Genomic DNA, 27496 nt, shown 5'->3' on the forward strand with positions numbered 1-27496 from the left:
AAAAAAAAAAAAAAAAAAAAAAAGTGTGCTAAACCAGCTCTGTCCCTGGGCATCTGTGCGTCTTATGGAGCAAATTAGGGGACTGCATAACATTTTATTTCTCTGCGTTTTGTTTTCGGGTCTGGGGAGGGCCATTTTGGTCCATTCCCCAGATCAGAAAACTTTTGTCTTTCTATTTCTGTGGGGAAACCCCCCCATCCCAACCCTTTAAATTAACTAACAACCCCCCACCCTCCTGACCCCTCCCCAAGATCTGCCAAATTAATTTACTACAACCCCCCACCCTCCTGACCCCCCCAAGACCTGCCAAAAGTCCCTGGTGGTCCAGCGGGGGTCCAGGAGCGGTCCGGGAGTGATCTCCTGGACTTGGGCCATCGGTTGCCAGCAATCAAAATAGCGCCGATGGCCCTTTGCCCTTACTATGTCACTGGGGTCGACCAATGGCAGCGGTAGCCTCTGTGACATAGTAAGGGCAGGTCTTGGGGGGGTTTGTTAGATTTTTAATTTTTTTTTATATTCGCTCCATAAGACGCACAGACATTTTCCCCCCACTTTTGGGGGGAAAAAGTGCGTCTTATGGAGCGAAAAATACGGTATATTAATGTTATAGGTGAGATATAAATATAGAAAAGTGACAGCATAAAAAGACCATATGGCTTATCTAGTTTGCCCAACCACACCAACTACTCAGCCCTCCCAGATACCTCTAACACAATTAGCCAAGAATAAACGAAAACCCATGTATTTTGCAATTATAGGTAAATATTTACCTTTAAAAGCAATCAGTGCAAGACCATACATTTATCATTTTCTGAGATGCATCATTAAAGTCTAGTTTTGCTTTCTTATGCATGCCACATGAGGTTACACAGACCTATAACCTAACTCTTTTTGACCTAAATTGGCATTACCCAACACATGGAGGTTGATATTCAAAAACAAATCGGAAGCCGATCCAAGATTGCTGTGTAGCAGTAAAGAAAAGGTGGAGATCGGTGTATATAAAAAAGACCTTTATTAAAACTTGCCCAAGTTTTAATAAAGTTAAATTTCTTTGAATATCAATTTGGCAAACTTGAGTTATCCAGATATATGTTGAGGCTTGAATATCATCAGCACTTGTCTGAATAAGTCATTATTCAGATTTAATTAATCCAGATAAGTAAGATGAGTTTTGGGGGCATTCTGGGGCAGAGTTGAGTTAGTAGCCAAATAAATTATTAGACTATTTTGAGGGGGCGGATGGCCGGCAGGGCTGACACTTGTTTCACTACTGGGGTTGTGGAGTGGCGAATTGGGCTGGCAGGCCTGCAAGTTATTTTATTTTTAACTTTGAATTGCTTCTTCATCGGCTATTTGGCTAAAGCAAGACATGACCCACAGCAGGGTTATAGTTATCCAGGAATGTGTTCCCGGATAACTTTAACCAGCTATTCAAAGAATGTAGCTGATTAAACAGCAATTCAGAGTTCAAAATGAAATAACTTGCAGGCCAGCCAGCTCAAAAGCCCCACTCCACCACCCCAGTGAATCAAGCGTCAGCCCTGCCGGCAATTCCTCCTCAAAATACTTTAACAAATTGCAGGCCTATAGCTCCAAAAGCCTCCCCGAATTGGCCCAAATATAACAAAGGTCCCCCCTGCAGAAATCCCTCAAGCCACCTCCTCCCTCATCCCCCAGCGACCCAACACGACCCCTCCCAGAATCCCCTCAGTGCAGCTGGGAGCGTGGAACGATTGTCCAGATTCCGGCGTGTCCAGCGTTGCTGTCAGAATGCTTCTTTGATAAAACCGGAAACAGGACGATTGTTCCGCGTTCAGGACTGCTGTAAGGGACTTGGGAGCTCCAAGGAGGACTGGGTTGGGTCGAGGGAGAAAAGCAGGGTGAAGGCAGAGGGTGAGCTTCTGTAGGGGGGGCCTTCATGACAATTATATTTACCCAATTTGGAGGGCCAAGAGGGAAGGAAGACCTTTTGGTCCTAAAGGCCCGCAACCTGTTACTAATTTGGGGAGGTCGGGGTGGGGGGGGGGGGGGGTGTCAGCTGGCAGGACAAACACTTGTTTCACTGGAGTGGAGGAAAGGGCCAGTAGGCCCACAAGTATTTTGGTTTTTTTTTTTTAAACTCTGAATTGTGTCTTAACCAGCTATATTCTTTGCATAAAGTGATACAAGGTAGTTATCCAGGAACACATTGCCATATAACTTTGAAACCTTTTTGGTGATATTAGAACATATTCAGTTAGTTTTCAAAAGTTATTTAGACAGCTATACCGGGATAATTTTATTCAAGGATGTTCAGTGGGATGTTTAGCCTGCTGAATGTATCAGATAATTTAGCTGGCTGACTTTAGCTGGATAATTTATCCATTTCCTTTTTAAATTACCTTGTACTTTATGCTTTGCCTGAAAGCGAGCAGCATACCTCAACCAGTGAGGGTATTTCCCCCAGCGCCTGCAAAATGTTTATGAATGCAGGTATTTGAGAACTGGCATTCATCCAATGCAGAGAAATGGTCTAAAATTGGCTTTTAAACACACTCTTTTGCTAGAAAGAGGAAACTGTTTTCCAACTTCCCATCGGCTCTTCTCTCATCAGGTTAGTAATAATAATAATGACCAAGCATGGCACTAAGGCAAAACGCGTACAATAGATGTTAAATAAAATCTGTGAGTATCTGCTCAGGGAAAGCAGTGCTCACCAATCTTTCCAACTCACCAAGGAAAGCTGTCAGATATAACGCCTCACTGACTAAACAGTGTTATTCTTTTTATACTAAGGCACTTGTACTCGGCTTCTACCGTATTCATGGTTACAGTGGAAGAAAGACATTTTGTCAATGTGTTTTACATATATTATTTAAAAAAAAAAAAAAAAAAAAAAAAAAAGATGAACATTTTACATTGTTTTATCCTAACCTAGTAACATAGTAAATGACAGGTAAAAAGACCTGAATGGCACATCCAGTCTGCCCAGCAAGGTTTGAGAGTTGTAACTGCCACTCCGTGCAGGTTACCTGTTATCCTGACCCACAAGTATAAAACTTAAAAGCACCCAGGCTGAAAGGATTAGGTTTACATAGCTGTCCTGCTAAACTTCTAAGTTGAGTAGGGCTGTGCAATCAATTTATTGGTTCACTGCTTTCTCCACTGCATTTCAGTACGAACTAGGCTCAGAAGCAGGCGACACTGCAAGCGGTTGGCTGTCACCTGTCTCAAACTGAAGTGGTAAATTGTAAATAAACAGCAAAATGTCCAATTATTTCCCCATTAAGCAATGCATCCTCTCTCATTTCCATGCACTGTCCTGCCACATCCAGTGCATCCTCTCTCATATTTGCACACTCCTACGCGCACTTTCCTGCGTGTTTTCGCTGTCTCCGCTGTTTCTCTTCTCCCCCCTGTCTTACTAATCTCACTCTCTTCTTACATTCTGCGCACGAGGTCAGTGTACGCTCCAGGAGCCCTATAAGAGGAGGAATTCTATTGCAGCAAGTTTAGGGACGGGTGGAAAGGGATCATCCCTTTTCTCATCATCACTTAGGGGTGATGAAAGAGCACTTGCTTACTTGTGCTGTGAATGGTCTTAGAGATATTTGGAGCAAAACTGTAACTGGTAACCTGCTTGCTATTGCTAGGAATTCTGAACCCCACAAAAGTATTTGCCACCTTTTAAACCTGATGTGTAATAAAACTTTCTTTCTGTATAAACATAAGGTACTATTATTGTAATCTCATCTTTAACAAGGCTTCGTAGGATCAGTACCATTGTGATTTGCTTATAAAAATTGAAGGCTAGGGCATGTTAAGCACACATACACCCCACTATACTAACCAGGCAATCATTTAAATAAAGCATCTCTCCCCAGCTATCCCTATGTGACTATATATTATAAACCAAGCTTCTGATTACAAAGGTGATGTATAAGTTGCAGTGGTTTGCACTACCAGGCTGAAAGCTTACCTTCAGATGCATAGCATAACATCAGTGCCACAGTACAGGATCTCAAGCTGGGTGTAGCACTGTAAGCTCAAAACTATGTGACAGCCAAATGCACACCAAAGAAAGGGAAAGATGATTAAAAAAAAAAAATGAAGGTGAAGGGCCTACCCAGGCTTCTCTTATGACATTTTGATAAAGAAATCATTCTTCCATCCACCTTAGCTTTCCTTCAGTGTGTAATATATATTGTGGACTGCATTAGCTTATCCCCTTTAGTCAATGAATAAATGGAGCGCTCAGTCATGCTTTTTCACCCTTGTATAAAAATATAAATGTATGAGGTCTTCAGACAGATATAAAAGCATCTTAAAGCCTTCTATACCAAGTCATTTATTACCCATTCTGGAAGCTTGGAGCAACAGCAGCAGGTAACATTCCTGGTCCAGCTGGCAAAGGGTGTATCTGTTGTTTCAGTCACATATATTCAAAGAAAGGCTCACTTCAAGCTCCTATGATGGGAAGTCGTCAGGTGCTGTCCACCACTCCATTTTTAAAATACAATTGTTTTTTTTGTTTGTACATTAATTTTTTGGGAACAAAATGCATTGGGAGTGCAAATGTAGTTAACAATCAAAAGAAAACCCATGGTATCAGCTCTCCGTGCTGTTATCTGCAGGCGCAGGACTCTACTGTCATGTTAGGGTACACCTTGAGTACCACGTTCTTGTTTTCGTCAAAGAATAAAATGCTGAGGGAAGACATCTTGTCGGGCACACAGCAGGGCTCAGGAATGCCAGGAACCACGCCAACTGCTCGAACTATACTCTGGATGGTGGCATGATTCGATGGCTTCAGAGACTGGAAAAGAGCAAGATACACATAAACCTGTTACTCGAAGGATCATTGAATGTCATCCAACATATCCTCACAGCCTGGACCAATTAGCTAAGACTTCCAGCACACTACAGTATTTAAGTGCATTAAAGCCCGATGTGACTAGCGACTAGAGTTTACTGCCAGAGGGGCAGATGCAATACATTGCGCTCAGTCGAGCGCACTGTTTACATGGCAGTTGGACGCGGGTTGTATAGGCACTACCTAATACCCTTATGCCACAGCGCCTCCACAGCATGCGTCCAACGCAGGGCAAAACGAATAGTCTAGGACGCACATTTCTGCGCTCACTAATTAACGATTGCCCGGAGCAAGCATTAATTGCTGAGTGTTCCCAAACGTTGTACAGAAAAGCAGAAAAAAAACCCCTGCTTTTCTGTACATCCTCCTACATAATATTGTTGCGATATTAAGTAGGAGATGTACAGGAAAAAAAAAAGTTTAAAAAAAGCGCCGGTCGGGTTCAGGAAATGGACGCTCAGTTAACAAGCACCCGTTTCCTGAACCCCTGGCTGTGCGCAGATTAGGAAAACGGATATCGATAAATTTGGCGTCCGTTTTCCTAACTGGCAGACAGCAGACCGCTCGTGGGCTCCCATTCTCAAGGAGGCACTAGGGGCGCACGCAAGCGTCGCTAGCTTCTCCTTGATGACGCCACCCCTAATTTAAATATTGCATGGCGCCCCCAGGAGGGATGCCTGGGGGGCGCGATAGGAAAGCAGGCGCGGGGTGTTCAGTGTCCGCTTTCAGTGCGCAGTAATTGCATCAGCCCCAGAGAGTGGTTGATCATCTTACCTCTGAACAATGCAGATTTACATCTGAGACCAAGTGAATTTTAATAGCTTATTAGAATTGAAATCTCAATTATTATGAGCTAGTAAATTAAAAAAACAAAAAAAAAACAAACAAGATTTCTAACTTAAAACATTAGTTCTAATGCTATGATCTCAAGCAACATTTAAAAAAAGCTGGCATGCCAGCCAATCATGAAGCCTAAGCAATCAGCTCACCTGCATAGAGACTAAATGCTGGAAAAGCAAGATGAGGCACATAGCAAGCCAGCTGTCAGTAGCCAAGACTCTAATATTCCCTTTAGCTGGGATTTGCCAGATTTTTTTCCTTTTTTAAAATTTATTTTCATCTGATTTTACCACTTCATTTTTTAAAGCTTAAGGATCAAATTTCTACTGATTGCACTTTAAATAAATATACTTATTTAGATTTTCAAATGAAGCAAGCAAATGCAAACATCCCCCAGTCAAATGTAACATTTGGCTGCATGGTGATGTCACAGAAAAGTTAGAGCAGCTCAGATGAATACAGAGGGGCTGATGCAATCGACGTGCAGTAAAACGAGTGCTCGTGTCTTCCTAACTCGCACATAGCCACCTCACCTGGATGCCCGATGTTATATTTAAATGAGCCGGTGCAATAAAAAGGATTAACTGTGCGTCCCTAGCGCTCAAAAGCATCGGATACCCAGGAGCCGTGGCTGTGTGCGTGTTTCTTGGCGGCACTCACCCTCCATTCAACATTGTTTAAATATATATATTTTTTTAATTGTATAGGTTATTCTTGTTTGCAATAATAAAGCTCTCTTCCTGCCTTTAAAGCTCCATCATTCCTCCTGGTTGCCCTGAAATGTAAGGAGACTTTACAAGCTGTTCTGACCATCCTGAAAGCTTAATGGTGACTTTTCTTTGAGAAATCTTTAGTCTTACTACAGAGCGCAGATTTATTTTGTATGAAAAGCAGTATTTTTGTTTTTTCAGGAGCCCTTGACTCGTGGTATGACATATCACCGGCTCTGGGGCTGGCATTAAGTTTGCCGTGTTGGAAAGGGTGCATTGGGCGACCGGCGATTTTCTGCATGGGGGGGGGGGGGGGTAAATAGCTAATGGCTATACGTTTGGATGCACTAATCCCCTTACTGCATTGGGTGTTATGCTAGGGCGTCCAAAACGTGCATCCAACCGCATGTGAACCTGTACGTCAGGCTGAGCGCACTTTATTGCATCGGCACCTAGAGAGCGCGATTTTCACAAGTCACTCATCCAGGCAATTACTGATTTACCCAGGGAGCAAGATTGTCTGAATATTGCCCACCAAATCCACAGTACTCAAGACGGAGTAACATCTCATACACAGCATGTACATTTTAAGCTGTGCAAGGAAGAGGACTTCGTGGTGGCAGGTTTAGGTCAACAAAGGCAAAACGATACACGTGGCTTGCATGCTCAAATCTGTGCACATCATTTGCCATGGGAAGAGAATCCAAAGAAAAGGCCGGAGCAGATACTTTGTCCCCCAGAGCAGTTTTCAAAATAGAAAGAAAGTTTGTGAACTTTCATGTTTGAAAACCACCATAAAAGTCCGTGGGTAAAAAAACGTACCAGTGTGCCGCAAAGCCCTCCCATAAAGAATAGCCTCCTGGAAACAAAGATACGGACAGAAGTAACACTAGGAATCAGGAGGACATGGAGTAAGAGTGAGGAGGGAAGTGCAGGCGCATGGAATACGACAGCAGATAAGGACTGTACGGCCCCATCACCTGCCCAGTTTATCTCCTTGTACAGTGCCAGGCACCGCAGTCAATCTCTGGCTCTCTCATGATACCCTTCACATCTTCCAAACTAAGCATCCCCTGTGCCTATCCCTGGCTTACTGGGATAACTGTTACTGTTCCCAGCTGCACCCCCCTCCCCAATAAAAGCATTTTTATCAGATGAAATTCACTAACACAAGCAAAATGTTTAGGAAAACAAAAAAAGTTTCATGGAAAGAGCCTAAGAGTTAAAATGCTAATCATTACAATAGAAACACTCGCTCCAGCATGAGCACAATAACCCAAAGTTAAATGCTGAAGACGAGACAGCCACAGTCACTCTGTGATTTTGCTTTTTAGATGCAGATCTGGATTATAACAGCTTCCTTCTTCTAAACAGAAGACAGACACTGAAGAAGAGAAACCTTCACTACTGGAAATTATTATTTTTTTCCCCACTTTCAAATGTTTACACCAAAGGAAGATTTAAATGACAATTCTATGGCACAGGAATGGAAAGCTGAAAGACTGAAATAGTAAATTAAAACAGCAGATCAGAGCAATCATCCAGCACACACAGTTTCACCCCTCTCCTATATAGGGGGAAACGAGTAGCACTGGGGTATATATATATCAGGGGAGGGGTTAGGGCAAAGCCAGTGAAGACAACGTTAGGGACTGCATATTGAAATCCTTGCACCTGCTTTATTCTGCATACTTTGCACATGGAAAGTGCACTGGGCAATGACATCCCACTGATGCATTTTTCCAAAGGCCAAGTCCTCAGGGAGCGTGCCTTTGAAATCCACCTCGCAAGCCCACAGACACAAAGTAACCACAAGTCTGCAAGCACTGCGGTCAGATGGAAAATTGGTCTCCATAGGAGCAGCTTCCAAACGTGCAACATGTTTCTAGTTAAAACAGGGAAGCACAGAGTTAAAAAAAAAAATTCTCACAGGCGGAGGCACAGAAGGGAACACAAGAAAGAAAGAAAAATTGCAATATTTATTTATAGAGCAGGGGCCACATTTCAGGCTGCACTGAATCAAACGTCTGCACACTCTACAGTAGTTGGTCCGAGCCGATCTTAATGACATGTTACTTTGCTGTTTTCTTTTATGCACAGATGTTCCGAGGGCTGGAAGAGAAATGCTTCATCTTGAACTCTCCCTGGATCATGCTGTTAGTGGGATTAGGTTTTCGGCACACAAGTTTAGCAAAATATGTATTCAGTTTCTTGCCATGAAATCCTGTACAATATGCCTTAACTTGCTGCAAGGCGGTGACCATTCCTTTTTTTTTTTTTTCTATCAGATAGCATATAATCATAAAGCACACCACATCCTGTGTGTCAAGTATCATAATGTGATGGTGCACATACAAAAATAAACAGGCCTGCAGACATTTGTTTTCCAGATATGATTCCATATATTTACAGTGGAGGAACTTCTGAAAACAGTCATTCAAGCTGTCAGCATTTTTAGGAGTCCTATGATTCTTCATCCAACACTTAAAAAAGAAAAAAAAAATAGCCAACTGTTTAAAGCATCAGTGCTCCCAGCCGAACTGACTTCCTCATGTTCACGTTCAATTTTCAGCACTCTTTACATTATGCAGGCTGTAGAAATGCCTTATGTGCCTGAGCCTTTGTCCACCTGTGTCATCTGACCCTTGCACATGCACAGAAAATGTGCCTAACTTTCAACTTATAGGCCTAACTTTGAAAGGCACCTAAATTGACAAAAGGACACAGACAGATAGACTTGGGAGGAGGAGGAGTTGGTGTTGGGTTGCATAAGGGATTTTGTGTGCGCATATACCTAAATTGGATAGACTATTTGGTTCTTTATCTGCCATTTACTACGAGGTCAATAGTCAGCAATTCAGTGAGCAAAAATATAGTGGGATAAAGTTACCCAGGTAGCTTTACCTGGGATATTCATCAGGACTTAGCCAAGAAGTCTGCCAATGAAAATACTCAGATAATGTTATTTATTTATTTATTTATTTAACATTTCTTATATACCGATGACCGTTCGCACATCGCATCGGTTTACAGTGAACAAAAAACCATTGGGCAGAGCCCTTACAAATAACAGATAATATAGTAACTAGGTAACATATAAAAAATGTTTCCCAGATAAAGCTATCTGACTAGATATAGGACAGTGTTCCCCAACCAGCTAAGTTTATCCAGCTAATAATGCACAGCACGGCAGCTACTACCATAAGAAACTAGCTGGGCAGTCTGGATGGACAATTTGGTCTTTATCTGCCGTCATTTCCATGCTACATACAGCACACCTGTCCCCACACCTATTCCTATACCTCTCCAGAGGCCGACAATAACTGATGTAGCTTCTCAGTTCACACCCCCCCCAAACACCAAGTGCATGCATACTCCCCACACCACTGCCCCAATCACACGCCTAACACCCAAAACACACACCTTATGACTTTCCTTACACACAACCTTGCTACATACATCCCTCCCCTACTCACCCCCCCCCACCACATGTGCTGCCTACAGATACACAGCCATACTCCCCCATCTCTCCACATATGTACAAGTACACACACACACACATTGCTCCCCGCAATCCCAGCCAACTCCTCACCCTCCATTTCCCCCTCAAACACCCCACCACACACACACAAACACTTTTAGAAATCTATGTTGGAAACCTTTCCCTACTTGCTAATAAAGAATTAGTTTGATGCATTTCATTCTAAGCGTCTGCCTTTTGTGTATTGTAACGAATGTAGTTGTAGCCCTTGTTCTACCAGCTAATAGGGCTTAGGGGAATATTTAGGAGTGCTAAGGCCCATGTTCTTTTCCCCCAACAAGTGGGGAGGGGAAGGTAACATCTTTCAAGGCCCTTTAATTATTTAGACGCCTTCTGCCAAGTCTTAGACAACACACTGAGTTGGGGTTATTCAAAAATAAAATCCTTTTACTGGTCCATCTGACTGCAGATGAAAATTCACAGCGGGCACACTTTAGAATAGTGCGCTTCAGTACAGAAAGGAGAATCCAAAAAAAATCGCAATCACTGAAAATTATACACCCTGGCAGTAAATCCTCTTAAAAACGGACCCTCCCTGGGCATTTCCCTTAATGGCACTGGAAGCAGACCCCTTCCCTCCCTCCTCAGTTTCAGATGAGTCCTCTGTGGACAAACTCCCTCACTAGCAACTCTGCCAGTGGACATCCCAGTCTGCCGGTCCTTAAGTTGGCTCCAACCAGAAATCCACTCTTCAAAGCACACTGGTAATCTCCCATGCAGTATGAAGACTACAGGACAAACTCCCCTCTTTTGTCTGTTGCACTCTCAAGGTCCTCCTTGCATCAGAAGAAAATCTTGCACGTCCTGGGGCCTGAGAACTCCACCGTTGGGCCCCAGCCAATCCCTCTCTCTCTGCAGAGAAGACTGAAGGAACAGAACATGAGTCAAAGGAGGCACATGAGGGTATTATTGTTATTTTTTTCACACTCGCTCCCTGAAAGACGTTTCCCACTGAGGCGGGTCAAGGAATGCAATGTACTCCCACTGTCTCTGATCTCACTCATCCTGGGTCTGTGAAAACTCCAATACCTATAGGAAGGGACACTTTGGGAGCAGCTTTACATCCTGATGGCCAAACCCGATGCCACAAATGCCATCTATAACATTTATTTATTTAAAACTTTTCTGTACTGTCATTCAGTCAATTAACCATCACAACGGTTGAACAACATTTATGCACTCGCCTTCCTTCCACTGTCTGCATGTTAACAAAATCCACAGCAGAGATTGGGGACTTTAGTTTATTCTTTTTAGGGTCACATTCAATGCTTTAAATGGAGGAAAGGGGATTATTATTTATTTAATTTGATTAACCGCCATTCAATTCTATACTGTTAAATTGGTTGCTTAGTTCAAGGCCTATTTTCAGGCCAACATAGGAACCTTAAGGTTTTAGATAAAAATTCAGTTAAATTTGGGATCCCAAAAATAAGAAGGCCGATTTTCAAAGGGTTTAGGAGTCCTAGCTTTTAGCACTACAATCCTAAATTGTCCCTTTTGAAAATGTAGTTGTATGGAATCTCGAAATGCAGGCACCTAAAAAGTGGTTGGCCACAGTTAGAGTGGGAGGGAAACAGATACTTAGCACTGATTTTCAGCAGTGGGAACCTAACTTGGGCCTAGATTTACCAAAATGCTATAAATATAGCAGAAATAGCGCCCATGCTAAAACAAATGGGCATGGTGATGCTAATTTCCTCTCTTCTCATCACGTAGGCAATTTCCACAAAGTGCGATATGTCGCCGCCCGTCACTTTACATGGTGCGCTTCAATTAACGCACGACGTGCTATTTTTTGGGTTTATATATACCTGCTTCCTGCAGTTGCTTCTTTGAAGATGTATCAGATGTGGGAGAGAGAGGAGAGGAGGAGAGTTATTGGTAGCTGGAGTAGGTTAAGGTAGAGATTTCTGAGTGCTGTGTCTTCTGTTTTGTACTTCTCATCTGTTTCCCTTTTCCTTTGTCTTTTTGTGTGTGTGAAAGTTATTAGTTTGTTACATTTGTCTGTCAGTCTTTTTTATGGAGGAGTGAGGAGGAGGGGTAGTGGTGGCAGCGGAGGAGCAGCAGTGGTAGTGTGAAGGAGAGTAATGGAGAGGATGGATCGCGAGAGGCGTGCAGGAAAGAGGAGAGGCATGGCGTGAGGAGGGGAGGAGATGAGGTGGAAGACGAGAGGAGGAGGAGGAGGAGGAGAACAGACAGGAGTAGAGATAGTCAGGACGGAAGGGATAGGAGGCAGGAGGAGGGAAGGGGATAGGCAGTCGAGGAAGGCAGGGTAGGGATAGAGAGAGAAGGCAGAGGGGAAGGGAATTTAGAGGGCAGGAGGGGGGAGTGGGAGCGAGAGTTAGGAAAGGGAGGACACCTCTCCTGAAGTGGAAACACCACACCATTCTGGCAGCCAACCAACAGGGCGCGTTCGTCAGAGAGCCTTGAAGTTCACTGTACAGGAGAACAAGACAGTGATTGAAGGGATCCTGGAGCCTTATGCCATGTTCTGTGGCAACCATGCGACCAAGACCTCGAGAATAGCCAAGGGCCAGATCTGGTGCACCATCGCCAAGGCGATCTCCAGGTGCAGTGGTGTCACATGCAACACGGAGCAGGTGGCCCACAGGTACTGAGACATCAAGGCGCAGTCGAAGGCAAAGGTAGTGAGCCGAAATAAATACATATGCCAGATCATCGGAGGAGCCCCTTGTCCCATCATCCTCACAACCATGGATGAGCGCCTCGTGCAAAGGCTGGGTCCAGATATGTTCAAGAGCATGGCTGAGTGGCTGTTCACCATGTGAACTGCAGCCAAAAAAGTTCACCTCACCAGTAAATGGCCAGGCTGCTACAGTTGTTGATACCATTTGGCATAAGATGCTCACAATGCTTGATATTCAAAGTGTACCTCTTATGCCAAATGGAAAATAGCTACTTCTTGCCATTGGCACTTATGTCTTCTTTTTATTTCCACAGCTCTCACCCACTTAGCTGCCAGTCCCAGCCATCAAGCCCCAGGGACTAGTGCGCATCTGCCCTTTAGCGGAATCCCTGGCTAATAGATGTCCAGACCCAGGTGAGCAAGGAGGAGGAGGAGGAGCAGCAGCAGAAACAGCCTCAGGAGGCCATGCTGATCCTTGAATCCTTGGGCTCACCAGTTGATTGAATGTGTCACTGAATCTCTCCAGCATCGTGGAGGAACCCAGCCTGTACTGGGAGCCAGTTGATGCATAACAACCTCAAGCCAGCACACCATGTAGCCAGCCTGAAGCACCAGGCCCTTGCCAGGAGCAGCCCAGCAGCCCCCTCATGCCACAGTTGGAGGCCCAAATTTCGACACTCCACCCCACCAGAACCAGCACCATCCCTGCCAACAACAGAGGAGTTGATGCATGAGCAGGTGGACCAGCTGGAAAGGAGGCATGGGGGTACACCTCTGCCAGATACGGGCTGAGCTAGTGCACCTCAGGAGGGTTGTGAACAGGCAGACCCAGGACATGCAGAATCAGACTGTCGCACACACACAGAGGATCTAATGATGGTGGTCACATCATTTGCCACTATGTCCAGCGTCCTCAAACAAATTTAATGTGGACAAGTGCAAGTTGAAGCATATAGGGAAAAATAATCTTTGCTGTAGTTACACAATGTTAGGTTCTATCTTATGAATTACCATCCAGGAAAGAGATCTAGGCCTCATAGTGGATAATACATTGAAATAGCTCAAAAAAGCAAACAGAATGTTAGGAATTATTAGGAAGGGAATGGCAAATAAAAGTATGGATGTCATAATGCTTCTGTATCACTCCATGGTGAGACTGCATCTTGAATACTGTGTGCAATTCTGGTTGCCACATTTCAAAAAAAGATATAGTTGCACTAGAAAAAGTGCAGAGAAGGGTGAATAAAATAAGAGGCATGGAAAGGCTCCCGAATCAGGAAAGGCTAAAGAGGTTAGGACTGTTTAATTTGGAAAAGAGACGACTGGGGGTTGGTGAATATGATAGAGGTTTACAAAATCTTGAAAGGACTTGAACAGGTTAATGTAAATCGGTTATTTACTCTCTCAGATAATAAAAGGACTAGGGGGCATTCCATGAAGTTAGCATGTAGCTCATTTAAACCAAACCAAAGAAAATTCTTTTTCACTTAATGCATAGGTAAGCTCTGGAATTCATTACCAGAGGATGTGGTTAAGGTAGTTAGTGTAACTGGGTTTAAAAAAGGTTTGGATAAGTTCCTAGAGGAAAAATCCATAATCTGCTATTAATCAATAAATAATAGTAGCTTGAGATCTATTTAATGTTTGGGTATTTGTCAGTACTTGTGACTTGACTTGGCCACTGCTGGAAACAGGATGCGGGGCTTGATGGACCCTTATTCTAACACAGTATACCATATGTTTTTATGTAAATTCTTCAAAGAATGCCCAAGCCTCTACTGGTGTCTTCTCTAGCATCACAGGTCTCCACGCCCCACAGTAATCCCCAGCCTGATAGATGCCTGAGGGGTAGGCCCCTCAAAAACATGCCCCTGCCCAAGTAGCAACGGGCCATGAAGCAGCAGAGGGGCTGGCACTGAATGCCAAAGAAGAAGAGTTGTACCAACAAGCCTGGCTTCTCTATAGACTACAGCGTTCCTGTGCCAGCTTGCTGATGGGGATGGCCAACTGTCTGCCAGTGTAGTCCTGCTGCCTACTTTTAATGTCCTCCTCAATGCTTGGCCTGTACTCCAGCCTCCTGTCACGATGCAGCTGTTGTCACCTCATTGGATCTTGCAGCTGCCTCCATGCTGGTGTCTCATCTCCTCACCTCCTGCTGCCTCCATGCTGCTAGGTCACCTCCTGGGGCTCCTGCCTCCAACTGTGGTGTCTTCTCTTGGTCCTCAATCTCTATGCTGTGGTGTCTTTTCCTGATCCTTGACCTCCATGCTGTGCTCTCCAGTACCTGTTACTTAACCTTTGCTGTCATGGCTCTAGACTGTGCTCCTTTGAGTGCATTCTTTCAACATGGGCTGTCCGGGGCCTTCATTTGAACTTTGCTACTATGGCTCTTAGGCTGTCCCCTCTCGCCCCTGAGTGCACACTCTGTCTAGACTACACAACTCCCTCACTCCTACTCAGCTGTCACACAGCAGCTGACACCCTGTTTAAGGAGCCTGCAAGCAAACAGCAGTGCATAATGCAAATGCTGGTTAATGGACAAGTGAAGGGGCTAAAGTTTTTACGTAATACAGTCCCCTAGATTCTACAGCAGATATGTGCCACCACTTCTATGTATGCACAGTAATCATATTGAGCTACATATGGCTGCATCTTGATAGGCCTACCCTGCCAGCATATACAGATGATAGAGTAAGTCTGAAAGGATGCGACTTGGTGTGGGCAGCATCTATGTCGAATATGCATGATATGATCTACAGAGAGGAGGCTAAGGATGCCATGGTCAGGAAAAAGGAAACCTCAAATCTGAGTGCTGGCAGGCCTCAGCCAGCTGCCACCCCACCACCCCCATAACCCCACCTCCAGGTATCAGCAGCATGCTGGCACTCACCCTTCCCCCACACACTGATGGCATTAGGGAACCTTGCTCCGCTTTCCGGCCATCCCTACATCCCCACATTCAGTGGACAGCACCCCAACTTACTCCCACAACTGTAATGCCTACCTGGCAGCTGAAGCTCTAGACCAGGGGTGGGCAAGTCCGGTCCTCGACGGCTGCAAACCAGTTGGGTTTTCAGGATACCCCTAATGAATATGCATGAAATAGATTTGCATACAACTGAGGCAGTGTGTATGCAGGTCTCTCTCATGCATATTCATTAAGGATATCCTGAAAACCCGACTGGTTTGCAGCCCTCGAGGACCGGAATTGCCCACCCCTGCTCTAGACTATTACGCCTACTCAGATACTAGGTGAAAGAGCCTCAGGGGCAGGGGCTGGAAGATGTACAGTACACAACCCCTCCACCCCACCCCCATGCAACAAATAAACAGTGAGAAGCCTAGGTGGAATGTCATTGTACTACGCATGAGGCCATTCGTACACCAGCCGATAATATCATATCTCTGAGGCACCCCTTGTAAAGAGTGAAAACATTGGACCACTGGTGTCCAAGTCAGTATGGGCAAAATGAATGCACACACTGCCTGCTCTGGGGTATGCATTGGGGGGAACAAGGAGGCCAACACCAGCCCCAGCCCCAGATATTGATAGAGGCTAACACAGCACATCACTCACCCAGACGCACACTGACATACATATCAGTTGGGTACACACTACCTGCAGCACGTTGGGCATCTGCACATGATAAATGTGGATGTTCCTGGCCTGTTCTTCAACAAACCTCACTGATATCTGTGGCAGCCTGGTCCCTAATTGCTAATGAGGGAGTCCGAGTCCTTACTCTGCACAGAAGCTTATCTACTCCTGCCCGCATGACAAACATCTGTCAGAGGCATATATGATAAGCACTTTGTCTAAAGTACTGACATGGGCCTCCCTCAAGGCCTCAGGTCACATTAAATGTACATCTTGCTAGAGACCAACACAGAACATGTATAAGCCATCATGCCAACCACATGAGACCTCAGGGAGCAGTTGGCCTATACATTCAGCACAGTGGCAGGTTTCAGAATGAGGCAGAATGTAGGCTCCTGAGGTCATCAGCTGACAACACCTTTTCTAGCCATTATGCTACACACCTGCCTTACCACAAATTATAACAGTGCCCAACAGCACATAATACACAGTCAAAAGGACAGCTACTTTTCCATGTGGGCCATAAGTCATGGCAGCCATGTGGACCAGCAAGGGCCTGTAACCATAAACCCTTGAAAGGTGGTGACTGACCTTGGAAACAGACCATTCAACAAGCTGTTCAGTCCAAACGTCCTGAGCTTATGTGCTTTAAGGGTGACCAGAGATAGCATAAAGAACTGTCACGGATACTATCGCAACAAGCAAACTACTGTGCATATTTTCTAGGCACATACATATAGTAGCACCACGTGATTAGCCTGAACTCGACCAGCCAAGGGCCTTGTAGCACTGTGACATCTCCATATTTTACAAATGCTACCTATCGTTTGTCTGACTTGGCAAATTACTTCTAATACACACCTTTGCGTTGGGTTCAGTAAAGTGAACCTATTCTTAGGAGATATATGGGTGCTATTAGACTCATTAGAAACTATACTGTGACCTTGACATTTCTGAGGTCACTAGCAAATACAAGTGAAAGCATGACATCACCTGATTCTCAATCCTGGCCTTCACAAAGTCTGACCAGCATCCTTGTGTAGCCTCCCCAAGAAGCTAACTAACCAACATGACATCCCAATGGCCAAGGCTCTCACCATCTTACGATTCTTGACCTTTTGCCTAGATAGGTGTAGCACAGTGCATCTGTGTATGGGTGCATGCATCCACAAAGAGGTATGCTAGCTTGCAATGACCTGTGAGCACTGTGTGAATGCCACTATCCTGGACAGGTGCTTTACTAAAAGCTGTAACTGAAAGCCAGCTAGGCGAGCACTCTGATGTAAGCACTAGTTCTGAACAGCTGAGGTAGTGCTGTCATCATTGTCTTTGCAGGCCCATGTCACACAATGCCTCCAATATACAGATGCATATCTTCTGATGCACATGGATGTCAGCTATGGCATGAGGTTGCCAAATGGGAACTTTGGTGATTATTACTTTTAGCTGTCAACATGTAGCTTTATGCCGTACCTTTAAGCATTCATGCTATTTGTGATTTAGATGATTTCTAGAACATATGGCCTGCATTTTTGGGGCCCTGCTGGAGTTCCCTCATACCAATGCAACTATGTCACCAACGCGAGGGCTAGGACAGGGTCCAAAGAGGAGGCCCACCAAAGCAAACGGCGCAAGCGAGGGCAAGATATGTGCACTATGCTGGCACGTCTACACTAACACTATTGTGAAACATGCCACTATTAGGCTTACTATCAGTACAAAAACTTTAAAGCCAGCCACAATGTATTTGATGTTATCTTTACTTAGAGTACACTTTTTCAACATGTAACATAACTAGGCATATGTGGTTTATGTTACACACTGATCCAGACAAAAAAACCAGTGAGTGAAAGAGGGTAGATAGAGAGAGCAGCTGCAAAAATTCTGCTGGGCTGTCTTCCAAAGAAGGGGAAGGGGTAGTGGCAGTTGAGGCATAACAGGCAAAGTAGCATTGCATGAGGCTTTGGGCGAAGCTGCCTGACAGTCAGCGTGGTGTCCTCGTCTTCAGTGAGTGGACTTGGGGGATCCTGGGTAGATCAGGAAGTATGTCTATTGGTATACCATGGAACATAGCGAGATTATGGAATACATAGCAGAGCAGCATTATTTCTGCTGCTTTGGGTGGGCCATACATTAAAGCTCCCCCCATTTTGTCCAAACAGCGAAATCTACTTTTGAGAACTCCAAAAGGTGCGTTCTATCACATAGTGGGCAGAACATAAGGCCTTCTTGTACCTCATCTCTGCCAGCGTGTTGGAAATAGCAACAGGGGTGAGAAGCCAGGTCCTGCAACCGTACCCAGAATCTCCTGCGGCAAAGACAGAACGCTGGCATCATTCTTAGCACCGTGACTCTGACATATGGCTGGCCACCCACAGCATGCTATGACAGTACAAGGTAAGCTTTAGCTTAGCAGGAGCCTTAAAAGCCTAATTTGCAACACAAAGTCCATGCCACTTTTTTCCGTGACACGAGTAAATTTCCAATTGCTGGCACATGTAAAAACTGCGAGATATGCGCCTGGCTGGGCGGTACACACAGAAAGAGCTGGCTGTGCAAAAAGGGCAGGCCGGGACTGCGCCAATTGGCACTGTCCCGGTGAAGCACGCGCCAGCAGCCACGCACTACTTACTACTGCTCGGGGGAGCAGGCAAGTATAAAAACAAAATAAAAGCTATGTAAAAGGGTTTTAGGGATCAGGGCAGAGAGGGAAAAAGGGAGGCAGGGCAGATAGGGAGTTAAGAAATTCCCTTCGTGTCCTCTCCAATATCTACCTTTATTGGAGTGGACTGGAAGGGAACTGGGGAAGGCGCGTTTCAGAAACAGCTACCACGCTCTCTTGGGCCAATAAAAACACCTGTTCTTACCTGGCCTGTCTTCTGAAACCCATTATGTTTGTGGCAAATCTACTTGTTGGGGAATACTGGATGCTCCAGGAGTCTCTCCTAGGGATGTGAATCGTTTTTCTGACGGAAGAAAATATCGTACGATATTTTCAAATCCGTCAAGTATGGGGGGGGGGGGGGTCCAGAAAGCGATAGGAAAACCCCACAAAATTTTCATGTGGTTTTCTTTTTTTTTTGGGGGGGGGGGGGGGGGGGGCACACAGGAAAAAAAAACCCCAAATCCACCCGACCCTTTAAATTGAATTATTTAGAATCCACCACCCTCCCGACTCTCCCAAAACTTTCCTAAAGTACCTGGTGGTCTAGCAGGGGTCCCGGGAGCAATCTCCCGCTCTCGGGCCATAGGCTGCCACTAATCAAAATGGCTCCGATGGCCCTTTGCCCTTACCATGTGACAGGGGCCGGCCAATGGCACCGATAGCTCCTGTCACATGGTAAGGGCAAAAGGTCATCGGCGCCATTTTGTTTACTGGAAACAGACAGCCCGAGAGTGGGAGATCACTCCCGGGACCCCCGCTGGACCACCAGATACTTTAGAAATGTTTTGGGGGGGGGCAGTAGGGTGGGGGATTCTAAATAATTTTATTTAAAGGGTCGGGGTGGGTTGTTTTTTTTTCGGCTTGGGACAGCCGAAAAAAAAACAAAAAACGTTCAGAACTACAGGAAACGAAGATTTCCCGTGGTTCTACGAACCCGATACCTGAAACGATTCCGGAACTGATTCACATCTCTAGTCTCTCCGCAGACAACAGGAAGTACAGCTGGCAAGGGAAATTCCAAGCCCTTCTAGGGAAGTCCCTGCACCGGACCCCAAGTCACTGGCCTTGCAGGGATGGGGGGTCGGGGTCCACGGCAGCACCTGGCATGCAGGCGGGCATGGCGGAGGAGATACAGGGAGCACATCTTTCCTCCAACAGCATTATTGTTGGGCAAGCCAAAGGATTATGTGGTTAGCAGGTATCGCCTCAACTCTCGGGCTGTCCTGGAAATATATGAAAAAATCAGAGGGGATCTAGATCTGGTCACAGACTGGTCCCACACGCTGTACCAGGCCTCACCAAACTATTGGCCTCCCTGCATTTCATGGCAAGTGGCTCCTTCCAAACGACAGTAGGAGTCATCGGGAGCATGTTCCAAAGCACTTTTTCCTGTTGTCTGGGCCAAGTCATAACAGTTGTATCATTACATAGCATTTCTTCGTGACAGGCAGGACTTGATGGATATCAAGAGAGGCTTTTATGCCATCGCCAACTAGATAATTGTTGCACCTAGACTTACCGTATTTTATTTTAGATTTATATTCTGCTATGTTTGGCACTTCAAAGCAGATTACATTCAGGTACTGTAGGTATTTCCCTGTCCCCAGAGGCTTTCAATCTAATTGTGTACCTGAGGCAACAGAGGGTAAAGTGACTTGCCCAAGGCTACAAGGAGTAATAGTGGGATTTGAACGCAGGTTTCACTGGTTCGTAGCCCACTGCTCTAAACACTAGGCTAACTCCTCCACCCCACCTCCCCTTTTAATGCAATCTTTTTAGAATAGAATGAGAGTTACTAAACTATTAGATGAGGAGGTGGAAAGTTCATTTTTTAGGGTTCTAATAGTAAAGCCTTGAACCCTTATATAACATGCCTATATCTCTCGTCTGTCACAATGCCAGCAGTGAACATGTGTGCCTTGCCACCAAGTGCAGCCTCATACACAACTAATCAGGGAGATGACCAGTGTCCAACACTCTACCAAACTACTCTAACCATGATCTCAGCTACCTCTCTTGCCAGATATTTAAAAAAACTGAGTACTAAATCTATCAGATCCTGAGGTTTGCCAGACAATACTGCTTGAATAATTAAACAGAGATGCTAGGGAAGTGAAGACAAGCACCCCTTCTCTTTTGGGTATAGTTTGGGGCATGCAATGACTAGATCAGTAAGGGTACAATAGCTTAGATTGAAGCTTTTCCCAAATTCTGCCACTAAGCATTTTATTGAATGAATATCTAACTATTGCAATGCCCCACTCTTCTCATAGTCTTCCTCATGAAAGTTATTGGAACCAGGCTGGAATAAGACATGCTGAGGCCCCTAAAGTACATCAAGTTTAAGAGGACACATAGCATTACCAAACAAATATTAAACTTGAAATTTTGTAACTGTTTTGTATTAAGAGGCTCCCCTAATAAGCCAAGGCCCTAAGCTGTCACTTGTGCTTAAATCTTGCACGGAGTAGGATCATAACTCTCTACAACAATTAACAGAAGTAACTGGTAGGGCCCTATGGTAGGGTGGAGTTTCTTGGCGGTTTGGGGACCCCTAGGTCAATGCCTTGCTTTTTCTGCAGTTCTGTTCAGCTCAAATAATGAAATATGCAGGCAGGATTACAGATGAGGTATTTTATTAGTTAGGGCAGTGGGAGTGGTGTAATCAGACGCCGGCAGCTTGGCATGTCTTAAGTCTGTGTGGATTGGTCCAGCCATGCTTAGTGTTGCACCTGCTAAGCAGCAAAGTCTTAAGAGAGAGTCGTTGCCAGGTTGGATTTCATGACAGAGGCATTAAGCGTGCAAGAATGATGTCACCTTCAAGTTTTCATTCTTGACCTGAATGAGAAGGATGTCTGTCTTGTATGCTGTAAGGTACTCTAAGTGAGCACATCTGGGTTTGACAACACTACAACCATCTAATTGAAATCAGTACATGAGAAGGATCTGAAATTAATAAGGGGGGGGAAAAAAAAAAAAGACAGCTGCTGTTAATTATCCAACAGGTTGTTAACTTTCACTGTTGTGCTATTTAGGTCTCAGTTCTCACCCTGGGGATAGTGGTAGTACAGTATCTGGGAAAAGTTCAATCCCTTGATAAACTAGACCTGACTAGTTCTTGATATATTATTTTGTAAAGGGCCAGAGGATGGGGGTGATGAACAGAGAGTAGATAGATTTGTTTTTAAAGCTGTCTCAATACAAATGCAAAGGATGTGTTTCTTTTTAAGTAGGTCAAAAAAAAAATCATTAAAGTAAAAATGTATACAGTGTTGTCTGTGGAGCGTGATGCTCACATTTTTCAACTCCTTGCTTCTATCTGTGTCTTTGTTTTTATTTATTTATTATGTACTGAAAGCAGTCCATTCCAGTGCTGATATAGGTTAAATAATGTTCCTAAATGTTCATTGGGTAAAATGCCAAATAAAATTAACATTAAAATATGAACCATAAGATGTGCATTTGTTAGCATGGAAAATGATAAACACCATCCCATGGGGAAATCATTGGCACATTCTCTGATAGGCTTGAGATAATGTATCTTTAAAATATAAAAACATGACAATATTCATTGTTTTTTTACAATTCTGAATCACAATCTTATTAGAATTGTGTCATTGTACCTTTCGGCAGTACTACAAACACAAGACTAGCTTTGCAGATTATACAGTTTCCAGGGGGTGTCTATTATAGCATCTTAAACTATCATATTTAATTACCATAGTATGTTAGTAGACTATCAAATGTGCAAAGTATTCACAATTAGGCCTTTTAGGAAATGATCGTTCCATCAGGGTCACCAGTACTCGACTTACTAAAATACTCCTGTACTTAAAATTTCTCTCGTTTAAGATGCACTATTTACAGTAGCTTGAAGATCTTTACTTTTCCAGAAATACAATGGCTCAAAGTTCACATTTTACTACCCTAACAGTTCTAAGTTTTGATTTGCTACAAGAAATTCTTCTACAGCCACTAAGCAAGGTGATTTTCAAAAGGCATTTCCAAGGGTAAACCCCCACACTATTTTATGTGTAGAAATAGCCTTTTACAAAATTGATCATCTGATACACAGGTAAACCTGCATACAGATGTCATACTCATGCCCAAGTTTACTCAGATTGAGTGGAAGCATTCCTAGGAGCGGAGTCAGGGAGAGGTTTGAACTTCGTGCATGTTTAAAAAGTATGCGAGTAAAATTTTCACTGAAAAACTGTGCAAATGTTTTAGCAGACTTAACTTGTGCGGGTAGATTTGATGGGCTAATTTTCAAAGTGGACTTATGCTGGTAAATCCACTTTGAAAACTAATATAACTTCTGCACATATTTGATGGCTAGCTTATGCACAGTGTTACAAAATTCCCCCCCAAAATGTGTTTATATCTTTGATAGAAATCAATTCTAACTTTTGACACTTACCTTTATAGAAAAGACATATCTTGCTCATTAACAAATTTCTTGGGTTTAGCAGCAACACAGCTGGATTTTTAATTGATGAAAAAACACGCATGGTTCATAAAGTTATAGGCACTTTGCAATTTAGTAAAGCAGGAGAGAGTAAAAGACAGTGTACAAAATATTTTAAAATCTTTATACTATACCTTTGGCATGGGAAACTGGCATGCACCTGAGCAGTAATATGAATCAAAGGATTTAGGAGCGATAATCCAGTCGCTCCAACCGATGTCTGCAAAATCCACTTTGAGATTGCGTCTGGCACAATTTCTAGGCTCATTCCACTGCTTCCTTCTTGCCTTCTTTAAGGTTTGCTCGTCAAACTGCAGTGTCTGGCTCTTCTGACGGTTGCTCTTTTTCTGCTTCTTCTTAATCTTTGCCTTGTCAGCTGGACGTGCTTGTAGGGTTTTGTAGGGTTTGCTCTCCCCCCATGCCTCGTCCTCGTTGTGCTGGTACTCTGCCCCAGGGAGCTCATTATTCTGCAAGGGCAGGAGGACGTTGGTGGAACGCTTCTGCCTCTGTCCCGCCACGCCGCTCGCTGAATGGCTCACTAATCTGCCAGGGCCACCGGTCAGGGAGCTTCGGTGGCCTTGCAAACTGGAAACCACGCTGTCCGGTTCAGAAATGGCAGAATCATTTGCGTATACCAAAATGTAAGGCTCGCGGCTGGAAGGCAGCCTCCTCCAAGGGAAGCGGCCCTCTAACGTCATTTTGATGCCAATCAGAAGGTGCCCTTTCTGTTTTGCCTCACTCAGTACTTCAGTAATGTCCTTCCACTGCCAAGCAAGGAAGTCCCGGTAAACCGTAGGCACACTGACAACAAAATGGCCCAGGGGTTCAGTTTGTTTCTCCGGTGAAATTAAGCTCCACACAGAGAGGTCTATTGGAATTTCTGCTTTTCTCTGTCCATGAGGAGGGCAGCCCTTAGAGTGTGGACAGCTCTGATTGACAATTAGTAGATCCCCAACATAATAATGCAGAGTGGCAGACAAAATATTTTCCGATCTTGTCAGGGATGTCAGGTTAAAGATGTGCAGCTCTTTATTTCCGGGGCTCCCTAAAATAAGAAATGCAACAATGTAAGACATTTTAGAAGTAAAGAGAGCTACTGCACCATATTTTCTACTTCATTTTTAGCAGATAATGCCTTCTACTGCTTTCTCACTGGTTCAAAACACTCTCATAAAAGTTTAGCAAATGTTGCTTACCTGATGTAACAGGTGTTCTCACAGGACAGCAGGATGTTAGTCCTCACAAATGGGTGACATCGAGGATGGAGCCCACCACGGAAAACTTCTGTCAAAGTTTAAACAGAACTTTGACTGGCCCCTACTGGGCATGCCCAGCAAGGCACTGACCCTGCAGCCAGCAGGGGTCTCCCTTCAGTCTGATTTTCAAAGCTACAGGCAGTGCCTAGAAAGTAAAAACAAAACGAACCCAACACCGCGGGGTGGCGGGCGGGTTTCGTGAGGACTAACATCCTGCTGTCCTGTGAGAACACCTGTTACATCAGGTAAGCAACATTTGCTTTCTCACAGGACAAGCAGGATGGTTGTCCTCACAAATGGGTGAGTACCGAGCTGAGGATGTCCTGACTTGCACCAAATGCACCCAACGACGTGCAACAGGCAGTACAAGTGGGGTGGAATTTGGGAAAGGGCATCCGCACCCTACCGGGAAGGTGGAAGGGTGTTGGTACATCAGGTTGGAAAAAGGTTACGCAAGACAGATTGGCCGAAGATGGAGTCCTGTCTTCCAGCTTTGTCCAAACAATAGTGGGCTGCAAAGGTATGGAGAGAACTCCAGGTTGCAGCCCTGCAGATGTCAGGAAGCGGCACCGATCGAAGGTGTGCCACTGACGTAGCCATGGCCCTCACAGAGTGTGCTTTGACACGGTCTTGGAAAGGAATGCCAGCCTGCTCATAGCAGAAAGAAATGCAGTCCGCCAACCAGGAGGAAAGAGCCTGCTTACCCACAGGTTGTCCTAACTTGTTAGGATGGAAAGAGACGAATAATTGAGTGCTCTTCCTGTGAGAAACTGTACGGTCTAGGTAAAAGGCTAGAGCTCGTTTACAGTCTAGGGTATGCAGGGTCTGTTCTCCAGAGTTGGAGTGGGGCCTGGGAAAAAAGATAGGTAGTATGATGGATTGATTGATATGAAACTCAGAAACTACCTTAGGTAAAAATTTAGGGTGAGTGCGGAGTACCGCCCGGTCCTGCAGGAGTTTAGTGTAAGGCGGATAGGTAACTAGGGCCTGTAATTCACTAACCCTGCGAGCTGAAGTGATAGCCAAAAGGAATAACACTTTCCATGTGAGATACTTTAACTCACAGGAGTGCAGAGGTTCGAAAGGAGGTTTCATTAGACGACCAAGAACCAGATTAAGGTCCCAGGATGGGGCCGGAGGCCGTAAGGGTGGCTTCAGATGGAGCAAGCCTTTAAGAAAACGTGTTACTAGGGGTTGTACTGAAATAGGGACACCCTGTACACCTTTATGGAAGGCGGCTACCGCACTGACATGCATCCTAATGGAAGAGGTTTTAAGACCTGATTCAGAGAGATGCCATAAATAGTCCAAGAATTTGGAAATTGGACAGGAAAGGGGATCAAGGGACTGAGAAGTGCACCATGATGTGTACCTTTTCCATTTGTATGAGTAAGACTTTCTTGTGGAAGGCTTTCGTGAAGCTATCAGGACTCGAGAAACGGAATCTGAAAGGTTGAAAGGCCGAAGGACTAACCTTTCAACATCCATGCCGTCAGGGACAAGGCTTGGAGGTTGGGATGGAGGAGGCATCCGTCGTTTTGAGTGAGCAGATGCGGGTCCTTTCCCAGAGGAATGTGCCTGCGGATGGAGAGATCCTGGAGTATTGGAAACCATACTTGGCGTGGCCAGTAAGGTGCTATCAGGATCATGGTTCCTCCGTCCTGGCGTAGCTTCACGAGAGTCTTTGACACAAGAGGAAGTGGGGGGAATGCGTAGAGCAGACCGGTTGTCCACTTGAGGGAGAATGCATCCCTCGGCCGAGAGTTCTGGCTCCGAATGAGAGAGCAGTAATCGTCCACTTTGTGGTTCTGAGGGGACGCAAAGAGGTCTATGCGGGGAGAACCCCACTTGTGAAACAGAGAGGTCGCTATCAGAGGATCGAGTGACCACTCGTGCGGTCGGAAGACACGGCTCAGCCGGTCTGCCAATACATTGTCTACTCCCGGCAGGTAAGTGGCCCTGAGGTACATAGAGTGGGAGAGGGCTTCCGCCCAGATCTGCGCAGCTTCCTGACACAGAAGGAAGGAGCCTGTGCCTCCCTGCTTGTTTATGTACCACATGGCCACTTGGTTGTCCGTCTGGATTAAGATTATCTGATGAAAGAGATGATCTTTGAAAGTGCGGAGCGCATAGCGGATTGCTCGAAGTTCCAGGAAATTGATCTGGTGTTCGGCTTCCTCGTTGGACCATAACCCTTGGGTTTGAAAATTGTCCACATGGGCCCCCCAACCGATGTGGGAAGCGTCGGTGGTTAGGATAACTTGCGGATCCGGTGGAAGAAAGGGTAAGCCCTGAAGGAGGTTGACCTGAGTCGTCCACCAAGTTAAGGATAGGCGCAGCGCTTGTGTGACTGTGATTATGGAGGACAGAGGCTGAAAAGCTTGAATCCATTGTTGTCGTAGAGTCCATTGTGTTACCCTCATGGCTAGTCTGGTCATGGGAGTGACTTGAACCGAGGATGCCATGTGTCCTAGGAGAACTAGGAATTGGCGAGCTGTGGCAGTGTCTTGAGACTGGAGCTGGTGAGCTAGGGACATGAGAGTTTGGACCCGTTGTAGCGGAAGGTAGGCCTTTGCCTGTAAGGTGTCCAAGTCTGCCCCAATGAAAGATAAGGTTTGAGATGGGACGAAGCAAGATTTCTCGTAATTGACAAGAAACCCTAAGGAAAGGAGTGTGTTGATTGTCAATTGTAGGGAGGACCGGGCAATCTGAGGGGTGGAGGCCCTGATCAGCCAGTCGTCCAGATAGGGGTATACGTGGACACCTTCCTTCCTGAGGAATGCTGCTACAACTACGAGGCATTTGGTGAAGACCCGTGGAGCAGATGCCAGACCAAAAGGCAGTACTCGGTATTGATAATGGTCGCGGCCTACGAGAAACCGCAGATATTTGCGATGGGATTGTGTTATCGCAATA

General features: G+C 45.0%; 1 protein-coding gene across 3 annotated transcripts in view; it reads right to left on the bottom strand.

The window, feature by feature from the left end:
- Positions 1-2903: 2903 nt before the first annotated feature.
- Positions 2904-27496, bottom strand: part of BMP3 (bone morphogenetic protein 3) — a 71953-nt gene continuing 47360 nt past the window's right edge. The window contains exons 2-3 of one of the 3 annotated variants that reach the window (XM_029600161.1): positions 23459-24369; positions 2904-4798 (exon numbers count right to left, since the gene is read on the bottom strand). In XM_029600161.1, the coding sequence (XP_029456021.1) occupies positions 4607-4798; positions 23459-24369 (1103 nt within the window). In that variant the 3' untranslated portion in view covers positions 2904-4606. Of the gene's footprint in view, positions 4799-10107; positions 10811-21447; positions 21803-23458; positions 24370-27496 lie in introns of those variants that run through there. The other 2 variants (XM_029600166.1, XM_029600175.1) reach the window with 2 other exon arrangements.

The sequence above is a fragment of the Rhinatrema bivittatum genome, chromosome 1 (assembly GCF_901001135.1).
Source record: "Rhinatrema bivittatum chromosome 1, aRhiBiv1.1, whole genome shotgun sequence".
NCBI classification, from domain to species: Eukaryota; Metazoa; Chordata; class Amphibia; order Gymnophiona; family Rhinatrematidae; genus Rhinatrema; species Rhinatrema bivittatum.